The sequence below is a fragment of the Alosa alosa genome, chromosome 13, assembly GCF_017589495.1.
Source record: "Alosa alosa isolate M-15738 ecotype Scorff River chromosome 13, AALO_Geno_1.1, whole genome shotgun sequence".
Taxonomy (NCBI): domain Eukaryota; kingdom Metazoa; phylum Chordata; class Actinopteri; order Clupeiformes; family Clupeidae; genus Alosa; species Alosa alosa.
In genome coordinates, this window is record NC_063201.1 from 13,589,437 (window position 1) to 13,607,498 (window position 18,062).

At 48.8% G+C, this 18,062-nt stretch overlaps 1 protein-coding gene across 2 annotated transcripts in view; it reads left to right on the forward strand.

Annotated features, from left to right (window-relative positions):
• Nucleotides 1-897: 897 nt before the first annotated feature.
• rbms3 (RNA binding motif, single stranded interacting protein) overlaps nucleotides 898-18,062 on the forward strand; it is a 159,383-nt gene continuing 142,218 nt past the window's right edge. Inside the window, exon 1 of one of the 2 annotated variants that reach the window (XM_048260297.1) lies at nucleotides 898-2,553. In XM_048260297.1, coding sequence (XP_048116254.1) covers nucleotides 2,479-2,553 — 75 coding nt within the window. In that variant the 5' untranslated portion in view covers nucleotides 898-2,478. The remainder of the gene's footprint in view (nucleotides 2,554-18,062) is intronic. The other variant, XM_048260296.1, reaches the window with a different exon arrangement.

Here is an 18,062-nt window from a genome sequence, read left to right on the forward strand (position 1 = left end):
ACACGGAACATCCTCCCCAAGTAGGCTTGTCAGACGACAAAATATGACTGTCACAGTGTTCAAGGACACTCTTCAATGTCTGAATCCCAAATAGAGCGCACTGTCACGCAGAGACTATGGTGTGCTGTGATGTGACAAGATGTAGAAATCATTTTGCCACACAAAATGAACTCTTACATGATGAATTGGAGGGAAGAGAGGAAATAGAGGCTTGCCATGCAATGGGGTTCTTTGACATTCAAGAACGTGTGAGTGTGTCAGCGCACTCCATGAGATCTCAGCACCAGGTGTCATTGTGTTTCAGCTGATGTGCTCATCTTCTTTTATGCTAAGAGACAGCGATGTAGGGAAAAGAGTGGCAAGCCAAGCAGATAATGGCAAAAATCTACAGACCTGTGTCAATGGGGGAAGCTGTAGTGCAACTGCATCCCAACCACTTACAGGTCCCCAAGTGCCCACAGGACCCCGGCTTCGTTTCTGATCTGCGTTCATTACCCAATCCCACCCCATCTCTTTCTTTTACTCATGTTTTTGTCAGTCTTCACTGGCCTATCTGAATAAAGGCAACAACCCCACCCCCCACTCCCAACACACACACACACACACACACACAAAAAGCATTAATTATTTAAAGAGGGAATGAGCGAGTAATAGATGGACAGTGGGGAGAGGAGGTGAGAGGAGAGAAGAGCAGAGGAGAGTGTGTGTTGAGTCTGCGTCTTGCCAGTAGGGGGCCCCGGCTCTTCACCATGTGTCCATCTCCCCACTTGTAACTGCATTCTGCCTGTTAGCCCAGCAGCCTTCAGGAAAAGAGAGCGAGAGAGAGCGAGAAGGGGAGAGGCTGGCTTAGACCCTCCTACCGGCAGCAGCCTTTCAGGGGGAAGAAAGCAGAGTGGAAGTCCCTCCCCCCCTCAGCCCTGTGGAGGAGGATTGTAGCGTAGCCCAGCTGAAGGCGAAGCCCGTTAGTCCCTACCCTAGCAGGGAGCTGCCAGCACCACATACACACACACTCAGAGAAACACACGCACAGCACACACACACACACACACATACTCTCTCTCTTTCTCCCTCACACGCTTACACGCACAGGCAGGCAGGCACAAACACAGCCACAGCCAGTCGCGTATGCGCACACATATCCTCTCACATAGACACGCACGAACGCGCTCGCTCTCTCTCTCTCTCTCCCTCTCGCGCTCCGTCCCTGCCGCTAAACATTCTCACACGCGCACGAGAGGCAGCCTGGAAGACGCTGTTGTAAAGGAAAGGAGGAGAGAAGGCAGAGAAGAAAAAGAGAGATAAAAAAGAAGGGGAGAACAACACGAGCAGAAAAAAAGCTGTCAGGCTTGTGAGTGGACAAATGTACACGTGTTTGTGCTTTTTTAAGGAAAGAAACATTTCCCACTCGCTCGCTCTCCGTGTCTGTTCTGGGATCTGTGAAGATCGGAGCTTTTTTTTTGGCGTGCATTACTGACTGCCTGGAGTTTGCGCTCTCGTGGGAATCTGTATTTTCTCTTGTCAGCTGGCGAGATCTCATCAGAGGGGCTCTTGTGTTTGAGAAGGACGTGCTTTGTCACACTGGCTGCTTGAGCTTCAGGACATCCATCCATCCATCCATCCATCCATCTATCTTTTCGGCTCTCGCTGTCTCTCTCTCTCTCTCTCGCTCTCCGAGTCGTTCGGCTGCATCCAGGCTTTTGTCCATCAATCTGTGCGCGGAGCAGAGTGGAGGGGGGCACCTCGGATATCTGCCGGCCTCCAGCAGGATTGTGACAGCGCGCACGGAGCGAAAGAAGAGAAGTGAGTGTATGAAAGAGAGTCAAGTGAAAGCGCATGCGAGAGAGAGAAAATAAGCGAGTGAGAAAGAGAACCGAGGCATGATCAGGAGGACACACGCCGGCTTTTCTGACAAGTGAACGCCACGGACCATCGTCTCCCTCGTCTCCACTCCTCTACACTCCCCTCTTCCTCCTCCACCACCACTCTCTTTCCGTCCCTCTCTGCCTCCTCTCTTTCCTCTCTCCTCTCTCTCTATCCCTCGTTTTTTCTGTGCGCTGCTGCTCTGGGCAGCACCTGTGTGCCTCATTCCATCCTCTCCTCCTTTCCTCTCCTCTCATCCCTCGTTCCCCCCTGCTCTTCCTCCTTAAGGCCACTCCTCATCCTCACACGCGGGCGGAAAAAAACGGGACAGCCTAAGGGTCCGGAGACGACTCCACATCTTGTTTTTTTCTCCTCTATCTCTCCGTCCATCTCCGTCCGGCCGACCACCTCCATCGGACGTTTCTCCGCTTGCCTTGCCGACTCATCCAAGGATCTACACTAGCGCCTTCACTCCCCCGGGGAACCGAACGAAGCAGGGTTTCAGCCAGAGGCGTTCCCGCTGCTCCAGAGAGTCTCTGTGCATATCCGTCTGTCCTTCCGTCCGACTGACCGGCCATTCGTCCGTCCCCTCGTGACCGCCAGAAGGATTCCAGCTACATGGGCAAACGCTTGGAACAGCAACCAATGTACCCCCAGTACACCTACTACTATCCTCATTATCTCCAGACGAAGGTACGGCGTGCCAGGTCCCTGTCGGTTCTCCCCACCCCTACCTCCCCACACCTCTGCCAACCCCTACTCCTCTCCTCCCCCTCTCCTCCTCTCCTCTCCTCCCCCTCTACTCCTCTCCTCTCCCCTCTCCTCTCCTCCCCTCTCCCCCTCTACTCCTCTCCCCTCTCCTCCTCTCCTCCTCTCCCCTCCTCCTCTCTCCCTCTCCTCCTCCTCCTCCCCCTCTCCCCCCCTCCTCCTCTCCTCCCCTCTCCCCTCTCCTCTCCCCTCTACTCCCTCCCCCCCCTCTACTCCTCCTCTCCCCCTCTACTCCTCTCCTCTCCTCTCCCCCTCTACTCCTCTCCTGCTCCCCTTCTCTCCTGCTTCCCTCTGTTTGTGCCGGTTGCTAGGCTCATGCTGCTGTTGATTGATGGGGTATGGAGGTGCAGGTACACTCCTTTGATGATCTAGGGTACAGCTGATGTGTATGTGTGGGGGGTGGGGGTTTTAACAGGTTTAAATATGACACCCTCTCTCTGTGTTGCATTGGCATACACACACACACACACACACACACACACACACACACACACACACGCACATACCTACACCTACAAACACACACACAACACACATGTACACCCCAAAATGTGCGGTGATTCAATTAGACCCATACGCACATGCGCACACACACACATGCACACACACACACACACACACACACATGCACACACACACACACACACACACACGATTTGACCCCTTAGTCCTCCTGGGCAATTGGGGATTTGAATAATTGCATTCCCCTCGCGGAGCACTCCACCACCAGGAAGTTGAGAATTGATTACGACGGGGGTGATCGATGGGCACGGGAGCCTATCGGCAGGCTGGGGATTCCTGGCAGCTGCCGTGATTCATACCTGCTTTTATGTGCCGCGCGGAGTGAAAAGTTAGCTGTTATGTTACATAAGTGAGTAAGTGTGTGGTATGTGTGTGTTTGAGAGAGCAGGATGGAAAGAGTGAGAGGGGGGATGGAAGAGAGAGAGAGAGGGAGGGAGAGCAGAATGAGTAATGAGCGAGATGAGTGAGAGTGCTCCTGATTGAATTACATTGAGAGAGAGAGAGAGAGAGAGAAGAAAGAGAGAGAGAGAGGAAGGAAGTAATGCGAATGGCTTGTACACATCTAGGTGGAGTGTCCAGTCTATGTGGTTTTCCATGGAAATCATTTGCAGTTGTTGAGCTCTGAATAAGCTCCGAATAAGACCAGATGGTCTTAGTTTCAGCGAGCGAGTCGAGTCAAGTCCCCAGGCTTTGCTGCTGTTTCTCTCGACCAGGTTGTAGTTGTAGTGGGACTGACTGACTGACTGACAGACAGACTGTCAGTGTCAGTGGTGCTGGTGTGGTTCTCCATTACTGTGCAGCTTCCTGGCCCCTGGTCTTCCAGCACCGCCCTCCCTCACATGTCCACAGCACGCACTGGCCAATCTATCAACCTGCTGCTGCTGCTGCGGCGGCGGTGGAGCCCCCTGGACGAGGCTTGCCTGCAGCAGGGCGAAGCCTGTCCCGCTCCCTGGAGAATTCTCTCCGGAGCCTTCAGCTTTCAGCAGGCAGCCTCTCGCTCTACTCCTGCCACCAGGAACCCCCACCCTCAGCCATCCATTCTCTCTCTCTTTCTTTTGCACTCTCTCTCACTCCCACTTGCTCTCTCTCTCTCTCTCTCTCTCTCTCTCTCTCTTTCGCTTTCTCTTTCTTTCCTTTCAAGGTCAAGTAGATCTTTCCATTTCCAGCTGTTTGATGGCTTTGTCCCAAAGGATTCTTATGAGACTTAAGCTGTCAGTATCATCTATTTGTCCTTCCTTGCCAATCTAGCCGAGATACGTTGGTGCCATCAAACAGTGCAATTAACCCCACAGAATTGCCTGGCTGTTGAATATGTCAGGTATTGATCCAGGTGCCGGCACACTGGTGAGATTTTACCACCGGCGGATTCAGCCTCCATTTCTCCGTATTCCTAAGCCATGTGTGTGGGAGACTAGAGGCGAACAACAGGGCCCTGGTAATAATTATTGATCGCCAGATTATCGGAGAGGAAGGAGAGCACTTTGGCTCTGAGTTAATGCCCCATATCAGATTGCAGATATTCTGCTTTTTCTCGTTAAGATGGAGAGTCTCTCGTAAAGAGCGTGTGTGTGTGTGTGTGTGTGTGTGTGTGTGTGGTCGGTGTGTGTGTGTGTGTTAAAGGGGGTACCTTTCAGTGTGATTGGAGATGTAAATGGCCTCTTATTAATCTTGATTCGGGTGTAGTGAGCGCGAGGAGGCATTCCTCTTGGGGATATCAATCACCTGGGAACAGAAAGGCACCTGACACCCAATCAGCGCCCAAGACCTCCCCACCCCACCCCCACCACCACCACCACTACCATGCTCTACCTGCAGATGGAAAAGCTCTTTTTAATCAGAGACGGCTAAAAGAACGCCGACAAAGATAACAAACACAGCTACAGGGTGCCAGGTGCCATTACTGTGGAGGGAAGAGCGGCCTGTTTTTAAATAGGGGAGTGTTTCACCCAGTGTTTCACCCAGGCCAGGTGTTATTTCAGCTGAGAGGTTCAAATGAATGTAGGCTACCTGGCCATTCCATTTTGTGGCTTTGGAATTATATGATGCTATTTTGCAGAAACACCGCTGACTGTATGTCTGTATGAGACATGTTACACCAAAAGTATTTTAAAGTGTTAATTAATTTGATCATATTTAAAGCACTTAACACAATTTAGCTGGAACCACCAAACAGATAGAACTCATTACATTATATTACACACATGCAATTTTCAAGATAGTATGCATAATGTATTGTGTCTCATTCCTTGTGCATATGTATGCGTTGTTTCTGTGTGTGTTTAAGGTGTGTGTGTGTGTGTGTGTGTGTGTGAATGGGAGGAGGAGGAAGTGTATTTGACCGGCATCCTGCACCGTTGACTTATTAAATAGATTTAAGAGCAAGTAATTCCCCCCCGGTGTTGTGTCAACAGAAGGCTGAGGGGCCCTGCTGCCATTGAATCAGCTGCATGAAGTCAGCCCTTCACACTCCTTTCTATCAGAGAAAAGGGGAAGTGTGTGTGTGTGTTTGTGTGTGTGTGTGTATGTGTGTGTGGTGTTATGCGTTTTTTCTGTAGTGTTATTCATGTTTGTGCAGATTTTCGTGCATGTGAGTGTGTGTGTGTGTGTGTGAGTGTATGTGAGTGAGAGTGTGCTTGTTAGCGCGTGAGACATGAGATAGGAGACGTGTGAGTGAGAGAGAAGGAGAGAGGAAGGGAGGGAGGATAAGCTCGGAGCAAATGTGTGTGTGTGTGTGTGTGTGTGTGTGTGTGTGTGTGTGTGTGTGTGTGTGTGTGTGTGTGTGTGTGCACATAAGCATTTACTTGTATGTGTGAGTGCGCCTGCCTGTGTGTGTGTGTGTGTGTGTGTGTGTGTGTGTGTGTGTTGATGTAGGTGGGGGAAGGGTGTTCAGTTACACTGAGAGGGGTCAGCTTTTGTGCTGCAGAAATAACATCCATCCGACCGTTTAAATCTCTCCGCTCAGCATGAGTGAGTGCTAACTGCCCTGCAGTGGACGATTCACAGCAAGCCGGCCGCATTCCTGCAGTGCCGAAAGAGGGAGGCGGGTGATGGCAAGATGGGCAGCTCGTTAGGTGCCAGGGCTACCCTAATTATGCCATGCCATTCTGACACATGCCAACAGGGTTTTAGCCCGTTGTTATGGTAAAGGTTCTTGTTAACCACAGATGACTTCAATTATTTTGAATTTATGACAGGCTTTTTTTAATAATTTTTTTTTAAATAACATGGATGGATGTTTTCGTTTTTGGAATGGAATTAATAGGCTTGTTCTTTTGCCAGGATTCCAAGGTATTTATGATAATATGTGTAATTAAAACCTCCATTGTCCTTACATTAGAGCGATTACATACCACACATACACATACACACACACACACACACACACACACACACACACACACACACATACACACACACACACACACATTAATTTGCTCATAAACACAAATGCTAGCCTTTTAAGAGGGCTTTTATCCCAGCAAGTGACTCCTTCACATTCAATTAGCGAGTGGCACACAAGTGAGACCTGCTGAATGATCAATCCTGAAGTGATGACAAAAAGTAAAATAATGATAATAATTAACACCGTAGAGACCCAATCTGCCATTGGTATCCTGCAGAGCCCAGGTATCGCATCAGCTCCCATCAGCACTGGGGAAGGACTGCAGAATGCCTGAGGAGGAGCTGCATTTGATGTGTGTGTTTGATGGAGAGATATTGTCTGTGTGTGGGTGTGGGTGTGGTGGTGGTGTGGTGGTGGTGAGTGGGTGAATGGCCGATTCTTCGTGTTCTAGTTTGATTGTGTGAGAGGCTTGCTCTTTGCTCTGCGCCTCAAAGTGAGACATTGGCTGACATGAAAGCAGGCTCTGTGTGTGTGTGTGTGTGTGTGTGTGTTGTTTTGCGTGAGTGCGTATGTGACTAAATTATACATGTAAACCCTACCACAGGAAAGGCTCTTTTGACGCTTTGCAAGTCTCTTCCTATCTCCTTCCTCCCTCTTTTCTTTTCTTCTCTTCTCCCTCTCTCTCTTTCTCTCTCTCTCTCACTCTCTCGCTCTCTCCAACTCGGCACACTAAAGCACGGCTCGTTTCGCTGTTGCCTGTCTTCTCTGGCGGGCCGCATAAGCTGGGCCGGGACCCCCGCGACAGGGGACGCTGCTTGAGGAAATTCTAAAGTGCCTGTTTGGTTTGGTGCCAGAGTAAAACATTTCTTAAATTTCCGCCAGCCAAAAAAGTACAGGGCCGGAGGATGAATTATTGACACGTGCGGCTTTTGCAGTATTCATGTACCAGCCGTGTTGAAATTGGGTTCAGAAGAAATGCGCACCAGGCTTTGCACAGTTTTACTCGATGCGGTGTAGTGGAACGTACGGCCTACACTTGGTAGAACAGAGTGGTTAGACAGCTTTTTTTTTATCATTTTCCCTGTCTTTCTCTCTCTCTCTTTCTCCTTTCAGACATGGATCTGCTGTTGTTTTGCTGAACATGTACACAGGAAAAGAAAGGAAATGTTTCCTCTCTTTGAAGCTTGTCTTTCATGTTGAACATAAACAACAAAAATAAATACCTCATAAATTAGGCAAATCATGTTACATACACACGGATGTAGCTCTGCAGGGGGGCTGGGGATAATGCTGCTATCACACACGGTCCACCCACAAAGGCTTTTCTGTGGCACAATGAAGAACGCCACCTCTGCCAGTTCAAGTCGTCTGCTGAATCATTGCCTGATCTGGAGAAATCATAACACAAAGGAAACCCAATGGCTCCTCCCTTGTTCTTTCTTGTCATCTTTTCTTACTCTACCTTTTGGATGTTCCTTTTTCTTTCTCTCCCTATAACCACCGCCACCACCACCATCATCATCATCATCTCTCTCCCTCTCTCTCTCTCTCTCTCTCTCTCTGTCTCTCCCCACTGTGTCCTGGGCATTCTATCCAACCATCTGTTCTTTCTGGTGGGGTTGCCTGGGTAAAAGGGGACCATTCTTACCCAGCCAGTACGCATGCACACAGTAGGTAGAGATGGAGTGTGTTTTTATTTCAGCGCGTTGCTTCTCATTAGAAAGTCGTTAGCCACGTAATGTATGATATGCGCACCCCCCCAAAAAAGAGGTGGGTTTGACTGATCACTTTGCGGTAATGCTTCATCAGTTGCAAGAGGATTTAAATGATTTAAATGGCCAGAGACTACTCAAGTCAATATACTGGTGATGATGCAGCGTGCTGGGGGGGGGGGGGATACTCCATGTTCTTGAGAGGTCCATATTCTGTCAGGAGAAGATGTGTGATGAAGGGAGGAGTTAAAAAAAAGAAGCTAATGGGAGACATTTGTCTGAATCCTCAAGCAGACTGGTGCCCAGCCAGAACACAGGAAGCAGAGATAGCGGCCCGTTTCCCCTCGTGCTTAGGGAAAAATAGGGAAAGCGGGCTAGAGAAAAATGTGTGTGTTAGAGAGGGAGAAAGAGAGTGTGTGCGCATCAGAGAAAGGAGAGAAAGGAAAGAAAGGCGAAAATAGGGAAAGAATAGTACAGAAAACTGTGTGTGATTGTGTGAAATATATATGGGAGGCCCTTGTCCCAGAGTAATGGGCCTGTTGCATTTTTAATAAGGGGCCACTTTGTAACAACGAGAGGCTGATGGATTCTCTGCTTTTAAAGGGCCCTACTTGCATTTATTTATTTATTTGTCTATTTTTTCCATCCTGTGTCCTTTTATGGCATCTGTGTAAGTGCTCAACAAAGACCCCATATAGGAGATAAATAGTCAAGACGCTGAGCGTGTGACCCTAAGCCACGGAAAGGCCAAGTGAGCAAAGAGATCGGTCAAGGTCTACTGTCAATACTCCGATCCGCCCCTGGCCACTGCAAGAGAAATGAGGGGGGAGGTTTGTGTGTATGGCTCTCAGGCGAGAGAAATGTGTGTCACATTGTGAAACGGAGTAAGGGCTGGCACCACTGTGGTGATTACGGGCGGAGGTTGTGTTTTAAAGGCATGGGCGTCTGCCCGGGTTATTAAACCGTCTCATTTCTTTGGACATGTTGGATGATACCACATGCACCTGTGTGTGTCCATTAAATCTCTTCACAGTCTAAAATGAATGTAATGTGGTTTACTTTTGGGGACTTCTATTGAAAGGCCAGAATTAAATAAAGGAGATCAATGTATTCTGCACAATGAGAAACAGCTCTGCTCATTTAGTATAAATGCAAGCACTGCGATTGACTGCAAGGGTTCTCTAACACTTAAAAATTTAGTGAGAGAGTGTGCTGCATTCTTCTTCTCTGAAGTGGGTCTTTTCTTTTCACCATTTGAGACGATTAATCAAAGCCAATGAGAGATGGACATTCCATCCGACCTGCTGACATTCCATCTCCCACCTTCTACCTCTCTCTCTCTCTCACCCTCCTCTCTCCTCCTCTGGTTTTTAATCAGATTCTCCTCGGAACACCCACCCACACCCCCTTTTATAACCCCCAACCACCAACTACCAACCAACCCCCTCCACTCTCCTCCTCCGCCCTCCATGCACAGTCAAAGCCAAGGACACCCTGGGAGGACAGTACAAGCAAAGCATCATAAATCCTGGAATTCAGTCTCTCTCTGGGATTTAGCAAGAAAAAAAGAAAAAGAAACCTCCCCCTCCTCTGTCTCCAGCCCCCCCCCCTCTTCTCACACAACTCCTGCATACCTCTCTGCAGCCACAAGAGAGCTCCTCTAATCAGATTCAGCTACAACTGCACTTAACCCACCATAACGACAAGGCTATTCTCCATGGTCCATTGGTGTAACAGGCATGCGCTGCACAATACAGTGAAGTAAAATGAAAGACATTAAAGACGTCCGCCGCCTGACATGTCTGTGGGAAACGCTCACAATTCGACCTGTCATGTGTGTGTGTGTGTGTGTGTGTGTGTGGGGTGGGGGGGGGCTATGCAAAGGACTCCTCCTAGCCATTGGATGAAATTAACAGTCGTGTGAGTTTTAGAGTGCTGTGTGTGTGTGTGAGGGGGGCTGATTAATAACTACATATATCTGTGTGCTAGCTGAGGCTTCCATAGCTTTAGCCCTGCAAGCTAAGGCTCCCTCTCGGATTAGCTTATGTAAATAGTCCTTTTTGTTGGCTTCCAGTTGAATTAATTTTCTCAGGCAACACTACTTGCCCCCCCCCCCACCTTCTCCTTCTTTCTCATCAGAATAATTCGCACAGTAGACACTCCAAAACGTGTCCAAACAAATCGGAGGGGCTCGTGGCCAAACAGAGTGGCGACTAATGACACTAAGCGCGCACACACACACACACACACACACACACACACACACACACACACACCCTCCTCTACACTTACGCATCACGCAAGTTCTCGCTCTGCTGGAGCGTGGGCAGAAAAGAGCCTTTTAGTCTGAGTTGCCGGGACGATTCTGTATATGGCCAGTTTAAACAAAAAGTCTGCACATTTTTTGCAAATTCCTTTATATGGCCATGTTTAAAGAAAAAGTCTGCCCCCACCATGTGATTTCTTTCTCTTGCTCTCTCTCTCTCTCTCTTTTTGCTCTCCCCCTCTCTAAAATCCTTGGCCTTACTGATTCATGGGCACCCGGCTGATTTGCTGTTCGCTGGCTCTAATTTGGTCGGTCTGCCAGGTTGACCACATAATTAATTACTGGTATCTGTTTGTGTCATCTCACTGCACCGTTGGACTGGTGGCGGTGGGTGGGTTATTTTCAGAGGAAGTGTTGCGTTAGTGATGGCAGATGAGGCAGTGTGCTGTGGACTCGACTCGCCGCGGTCTGGTTCCTCTTGATGGTTCACTTCGCTTCAATGCTCAGCCATGGAGGTGCAAGGGGTGTCCGAGCTCCCGGCTCAGGGATATTAGCTAATCTATCTGTCACACTGCACTGCTCTTGATTACAACCTTTCTGGCCTCTCTCTCTCTCTCTCTCTCTCTCTCTCTTCCTAACCCATCTCTCTCTTTTTCTCACACAATCTCTTCTATTCTTGTCTGTTTTTGTTTTGTTCTTTGTTGGTCCTCTCTCTGTAATCTCTCTCGCTATGTCTCTATCTATCCATCTCTCTCAGTCTGTCACACACACACACTCACACACACACACACACACACACACACACACACACACACACACACACACACACACACACACACACACACACACACACACACACTCACACACACACACACACACACTCACTCCCAGATATATAACACATGGTGGAGCCTATGTGATCTAAATTAGTTCTTTACTATCTTTTATTGCTACTTTCTCTGTCCAACTGATTGGGCGGTGAGCAGAGTGCTAACCGTGTGTCTCTGTGTGTGAGAGTGTGTGTTTTTGTCTTTTGTGTTTGCTTGTGTGTGTGTGTGTGTGTGTGTGTGAGAGAGAGAGTAAAAGGAGAATGCGAGTCTGTGTGAGTGGTAGTGTGTGTGTGTGTGTGTGTGTGTGTGTGTGTGTGTGTGTGTGTGTGTGTGTGTAAATGTTTTAGTGAAAGAGGAGAGTGTGTGCAGGAGAGGAAAGAGAGGGCAGGAGGGATAAAAGCCTGACAGGATTAGTCCAGCAGAGACGACAGGCAGACAGACCCAGTGTGTGATGCTGGCCTTTTGGCTGAAGCAGAGATACTGCAAAGACTGCTAATCACACACACACACACACACACACACACACACACACACACACACACACACACACACACACACACAAAAAAAAAACACGCTCTCTCATATACACGCACACACACAGAAACACACACAAATGGGAGACAAAATAAGTGCGGCCATATATATGCACATGTGCCCACATATTCAGAAGAATACAATCTCTTTCATGCACATTCATAAATGACCACATGTATTCACACCTGCATACAGACACACACACACACACACATATACATAGCAGCCACCCTGGAAGTGCAAATGCTGAGTTATTCAGTGAGCAGCCAATAGGAACACATCTGCTCCTGAAGTGCCACTACCAGCAGCTTTAGCACACCAGCCATGATGACCAGCCCTTTGTTACTCACTAGTCGCCATGATGACCAGCCCAGCCCTTTGTTACTTACTAGTCGCCATGATCATATATAACTATGGCCATGATGACCAGCCCTTTGTTACTCACTAGTCGCCATGATGACCAGCTCTTTGTTACTCACTAGTCGCCATGACCAGCCCTTTGTTACTTACTAGTCGCCATGATCATATATAACTATGGCCATGATGACCATCCCCTGTTACTCACTGGGTTAAGCCATGATAACCAGCTCTTCCTCCATGCCCTTGTTCCTGCTACCATGGTGGTTCTTGTCTGACTCAGTCTGCTCCTGATTGGTCCTGTGTGTGTGACCAGCCTTTGTTACTCACTGTGTATGGGTGGATGTCCAGCTCTTCCTCCATGTTTCTGAGCCCCATCTCCTGCTCTCCCAGGTGGTTCTTGTCTGACTTAGTCTGCTCCTGATTGGTCCTGTGGTGGTGTGGCCTTATGGTTTGTACCACACTACTGTTGAGTCTCCTTTTCTCTGGATGGGACAGTGACTTGTTAGGTGTGGTGAAGGACTCTCCACATAGTTTGAGCTGATTGGTTTACCCTAAGGTGGGCATTTTGCAAGTTCCAATGCTCATCCAAAACATACAAGGATACAAGGATACAAGGATACAAGGAAGTTTATTGTCACATGCATATAGTTACTGGAAGTAAGAAATGCAGTGAAAATTATGTCTGGTGTCAGCCTATTTGTGCATTAATGGGGTAAAAGTGCAGTAGAAGAGGGTTTTTTAGTAGATTAAGTGGCAAGGGCTGCATAAAAAAGGTGGGGAGGATTGGGATTGGGTGGGGGCACCAACAAGAGCACCCAAGCAACAGGGGCAGGAAAAACTCCCTTACCAAGGGAAGAAACCTTGGGCAGATCCACGGCTCAAGGGGCTAACTAACTGCCAGGGGTCTTGGTGTGTGTGTTGGGGGATGACAGGGGAGATGGGATAGTGTGCTGTGTGTATGTGGGGAGAGGGCAGTGTGCAATATGTGTGTTGGAGAAAGCTTCCTCATGAGACAATGTGCTGTGTATTGGGGGGGGGGGGGGGGGGGGGGGGCAGTGTGCTGTAAGTATGTTGGGGATGTGTGTTGGAAGTTTCCTGATGAAATAATAATGTGCTGTATGTAGGGGGCAGGGACTTACTATTGCAAGCAGAGTACTGTATGTAATGTATGTGAGTGATGACAGTGAAGATGTGTGTGTGAAGCTGGGAGGAGTGGAGCAGTGACTGTGTGTGTGTGTGTGTGTAGTGTGTAGGTGGGTAGGTGGGGGCAGTGTGCTGTAAGTATGTGGAGAAAGATCATGAAGTTGGAAGATACATGACAATGTGGGGGGGGGGTATGTGTGTGGGGGCAGTGTGCAGCAAGTATGTAGAAGGAGTGCTGTATGTATTGTGAAGTGATGATGACAGTGATGATGTAAGTGTGTGTGATGGGGTCAAGGGACTTACTATTGCAAGCAAGCAAGTACTGTATGTAATGTATGCATCTCATGACATCTGAGTTTAGAACTGGGTTTTGTTGATATTCACAGCAGGTGCTGAAACTGTCTCAAATGTATCCTCACCACCGAACTGGCGTGCTCAGAGGCTGTTGTCTGTATGTATGCAGACTAGGGTTGCAAAATTCCGGGAATTTTCTAAGTTGAAACTTTCCATGGGAATTAACAGGAATATGTGGGAAATAATGGGAATAAACTGGGTGCAATATGGCAAGTTGGTCTATAACAGGGAACTTAAATGTAGTGGACAAGTTCCTATGTCGTGCAGTCTAATATTAGTTAAAACAACCTGATTTAATGCAATTTCAGTCAAATTTCTACCTGCATATATGTAAAATCCAGATGCACACAGCAATGGGGCATAGGCTGCTGAACATAAAGGAAACCTATGATGGTTTATATGCATGGGGGAAAATGTTCCAACAATCAGATTTTGTTGTTGGCGGTGTGATGTGTCTTGGGCAGTTTAGTGTTGCTGGTTTAGCGCTAGTAAACCATAGGCAGGAAATGGGATTCCTTAGCATGCTAGCTAGCTTTTGTATGCTAGGCTAAAAGCAAAAAATATGAACATACAAAATCCTCTATTGCTTATTCTGGCTCAAATGTTAATGTTTGTATATGAAACAACAGTTTGTATGGATTGCTAAAATTCCCAGTTAATTTCCGTAAATTCCATTAATTCCATAATTTTCCTTTAATTCCATGATGGTTTCCAATTTGGAATATTTCCAAAATTCCCCAGCTTAAATTCCCATGGTAAGTTTCCGGAAAGTTTCCGGAAATTTACTGGAAATTTTCCGCCCCTTTGCAACCCTAATGCAGACTAACTGGCCACTGCAGCGTATGAGGGCTCCTGTCTATTGAACGGCCAGGTGTGCATCCTTGATTCCACGACAGTCCAGTTTGCAAGACCAAACCTACTACCATGTCATAGCCATTAACAGATCCTTAAGCTTTCAGAGGGCATGAATTGATTCAAAGGATACATTGTGGTATGGAATAGACACACACACACACACACACACTCACTCACACACTCACACACACCTCACACACACACACACTCACTCACTCACACACACACACACACACACACACTCACACACACACACACAGAAAGACAATAGTCTCATTCCTCTGCAGCAGCGTGACGACAGACATCTACAATGCAGTAGACAGATCTGTGTTCCGGTCGATGCAGCAGAAATAGAAGCGGCGCTCGGATGCAATGACTGCACGGCCTGCCAGAGAGCTTCTGTTATGCTGCGAGAATGCATGCGTAGCACACACACACACACACACACACACCACACACACACACACACACACTCCACACACCGCCTCAGACAGTCTCCCCCAGCTATCTCCTCCTCTTCCTCCCCCTCAAGCTGGTATTTACCACCAATCCCTCCATTTGAGCCACAGCCCCTGTCTTCTGCTCTCTCCCTCTCTCTCTTTCTGTTTCTCTCTCCCTCTCTCTGTCTGTCTCTCTTTCTCTCTCTCTCCCCTCTCTGTCTCCCCTGTGTGTTGTCCGGGTCTCACTTGATGTCAATGCCGTTGTGTCCGTTTCGTCACAGTCTCTCTCTTTGATTTATCTCTCCCCTACTGAGACAGAGAGGGTATTATGTTTCCATCAGGTGTGTTCAAGGCGAGGGTGTGTGTGTGTGTGTATTGTGTGTGTGTGTGTGTGTGGTGTGTGTGTGTGTGTGTGTGTGTGTGTGGGAGTGTGAGTGTGTGTGTGTGTGTGTGTGTGTGTGTGTGTGTGTGTGTGTGTGTGTGTGTGTGTGTGTGTGTGAGGTAATAATGTGTGTGTAGTGTGTGTGTGTGTGTGTGTAGTGTGTGTGTGTGAAGTGTGTGTGTGTGTGTGTGTGTGTGTGTGTGTGTGTGTGTGTGAGTGTGTGTGGTGTGTGTGAGTGTGTGTGTGTGTGTGTGAGTGTGTGTGTGTGTGTGTGTGTGTGTGGTGTGTGTGTGTGTGTGTGTGTGTGTGTGTGTGTGTGTGTGTATGTGTGTGTGTGTGAGTGTGTGTGTGTGTGTGTGTGTGTGTGTGTGTGTGTGTGTGTGTGAGTGAGACTTACCTTGACTGCTGCTGATATGAGAAACCTGTGCCCCTTCACTTCCATTTCCTCTCCACTCAGCTGTGATGGTGTGCAGAGGCTCATCGCTGCCGTAATAGGCGCCCACTTGTTGCACAGTAGTCAGCAAAAGCACACAAATCTACATACATTACTTTTGAAGTCTCTGGCAGAAAATGACAAATTGACTCTCCAAGGTGCCTCTCATGCTCCCCTCCCCCCTTCCTTCTCTCCCTCCCTCCCATCCATCCTCCACCTTCCCCCCCACAGGCCATGGCCCCTGTCAAGTCTGTGCGTGTGGTGACATCTTAAGGGCCAGTCAGTGCAGGATTGTGTGCAGCAGCAGGGCTATGCTTCTTCGCAGGCTGTTGCTGGAGGAGTAGAGCTGGCGAGAGGTGAGTTTCAGGCTGGAGGAAGGTGATGGAGGTGGTGATGGAGATGGAGGTGGAGGTGGAGGTGGAGGTGGTGATGGTGATGGAGGTGGAGGTGGAGGTGGTGATGGTGATGGAGGTGGTGATGGAGATGGAGGTGGTGATGGTGATGGATGTGGAGGTGATGGAGGTGGTGGAGATGGAGGTGGTGATGGAGGTGGTGGAGATGGAGGTGGTGATGGAGATGGAGGTGGAGGTGGAGGTGGAGGTGATGGAGGTGGTGATGGAGGTGATGGAGGTGGTGATGGAGATGGAGGTGGTGATGGTGATGGAGGTGGAGGTGGAGGTGGAGGTGGAGGTGGTGGAGATGGAGGTGGTGATAGAGGTGATGGTGGTGGAGGTGATGGAGGTGGTGATAGAGGTGATGGAGGTGGTGATAGAGGTGATGGTGGTGGAGGTGATGGAGGTGGTGATAGAGGTGATGGAGGTGGTGATGGAGGTGGAGGTGATGGAGGTGGAGATGATGGAGATGTACATGAGGCAGAAGGGATTTTCCGTGGCAACAGCCGTGAGAAGAGAGTCGTTCCTCTGAGCATGGGGTAGATTATAATCACCGGCACCAAATCCTGCCAAGAATTTGCCAAGACATCTATTCTGGGAAGTATTACAAGACAAAAGTAACACCGGCACCGAAGTCCAAACATCAACTAGAGAGCACACAAAACTTTCAGATGATAGCACCAGCCTCTGTCCGCGAAGAGGCGTGGGATGTCCATGAGCCTCTTTAAAGCTAGCGTGTCTTGTGCATGCAAGCGTGCGCATATGTGACTATTTATGCATATGTGTATGCATGTGTGTGTGTATGTGTGTTTATGCATCTGTTTATGCATGTGTGTGTTTTTGAGAATATTTTTGTGTGTGTGTAGATGCATCAGCGCACGTGTGTGTGTGTCTTCAGCCATGTGCATTGTTTCAGTGTGTGTGCGTGTTTGTGTGCACATGCATATGCGTGTCCTCTTAACATATTCATACTTAAAACATCTTTATAGCAGTGTGTGTGTGTGTGTCTGTGTGTGTGTGTGTATGTGTGTGTGAGCCAATAGGTAGTGGTTGCACACACTGGGCAGAGAGGTCCACGGGTTCAAGGGCTTTGGAGTCGGTGTGAAGCGGCGCCTTAATTAGACCGCTCGTGCTCTTGGAGTGCCATAGTTCCTCTAATGAGCATGTCCCCCGTCCCCCGTCCCCCGTCCCCTGTCCCCAGTCCCCGTCCCCAGGCATGCACGTGCACTACTTTACACACGGCCACGGAGATCTGATTTCCCCATGCAGAACTGCCTCATGCATATCTGATGCTTGGGACTCACTGGTGGCACGTGTTAAGTCATGACATCCGCTCGGACCAGGAGTGGGGAGGACCAGGAGGATTCTTGTATTCCAAGGGGCACCACTGGTGCTATAGGTGTCCATAGGGGGCAGCACTGGTGCTATAGGTGTCCATAGGTGGCAGCACTGGTGCTAGGTGTCCATAGGAGGCAGCACTGGTGCTATATGTGTCAATAGGGGGCAGCACTGGTGCTATATGTGTCTATAGGGGGCAGCACTGGTGCTGTGTGCCCAGCACTGGTGCTATAGGTGTCCATAGGTGCAGCACTGGTGCTATAGGTGTCCATAGGGGGCAGCACTGGTGCTATATGTGTCCATAGGTGCAACCAAAAGGGAGCCTGCTGATGGACCTCATTTGTCTGACTGAGGCTGAGGTCAGTTGGGTCCAGTGCACTTGTTACGCTCCTAGTGGAATGGACATGTGGTGGCAAGCTATGCGTCCCTGTGAGAGTGATGTTGGTCTTCCCAAAAGAGATGTCATGTGAAGTGCTCCCTGCGCACGGTCAAATAGCATCACTGATTTGAATGGAAAGGATGCTTATGTA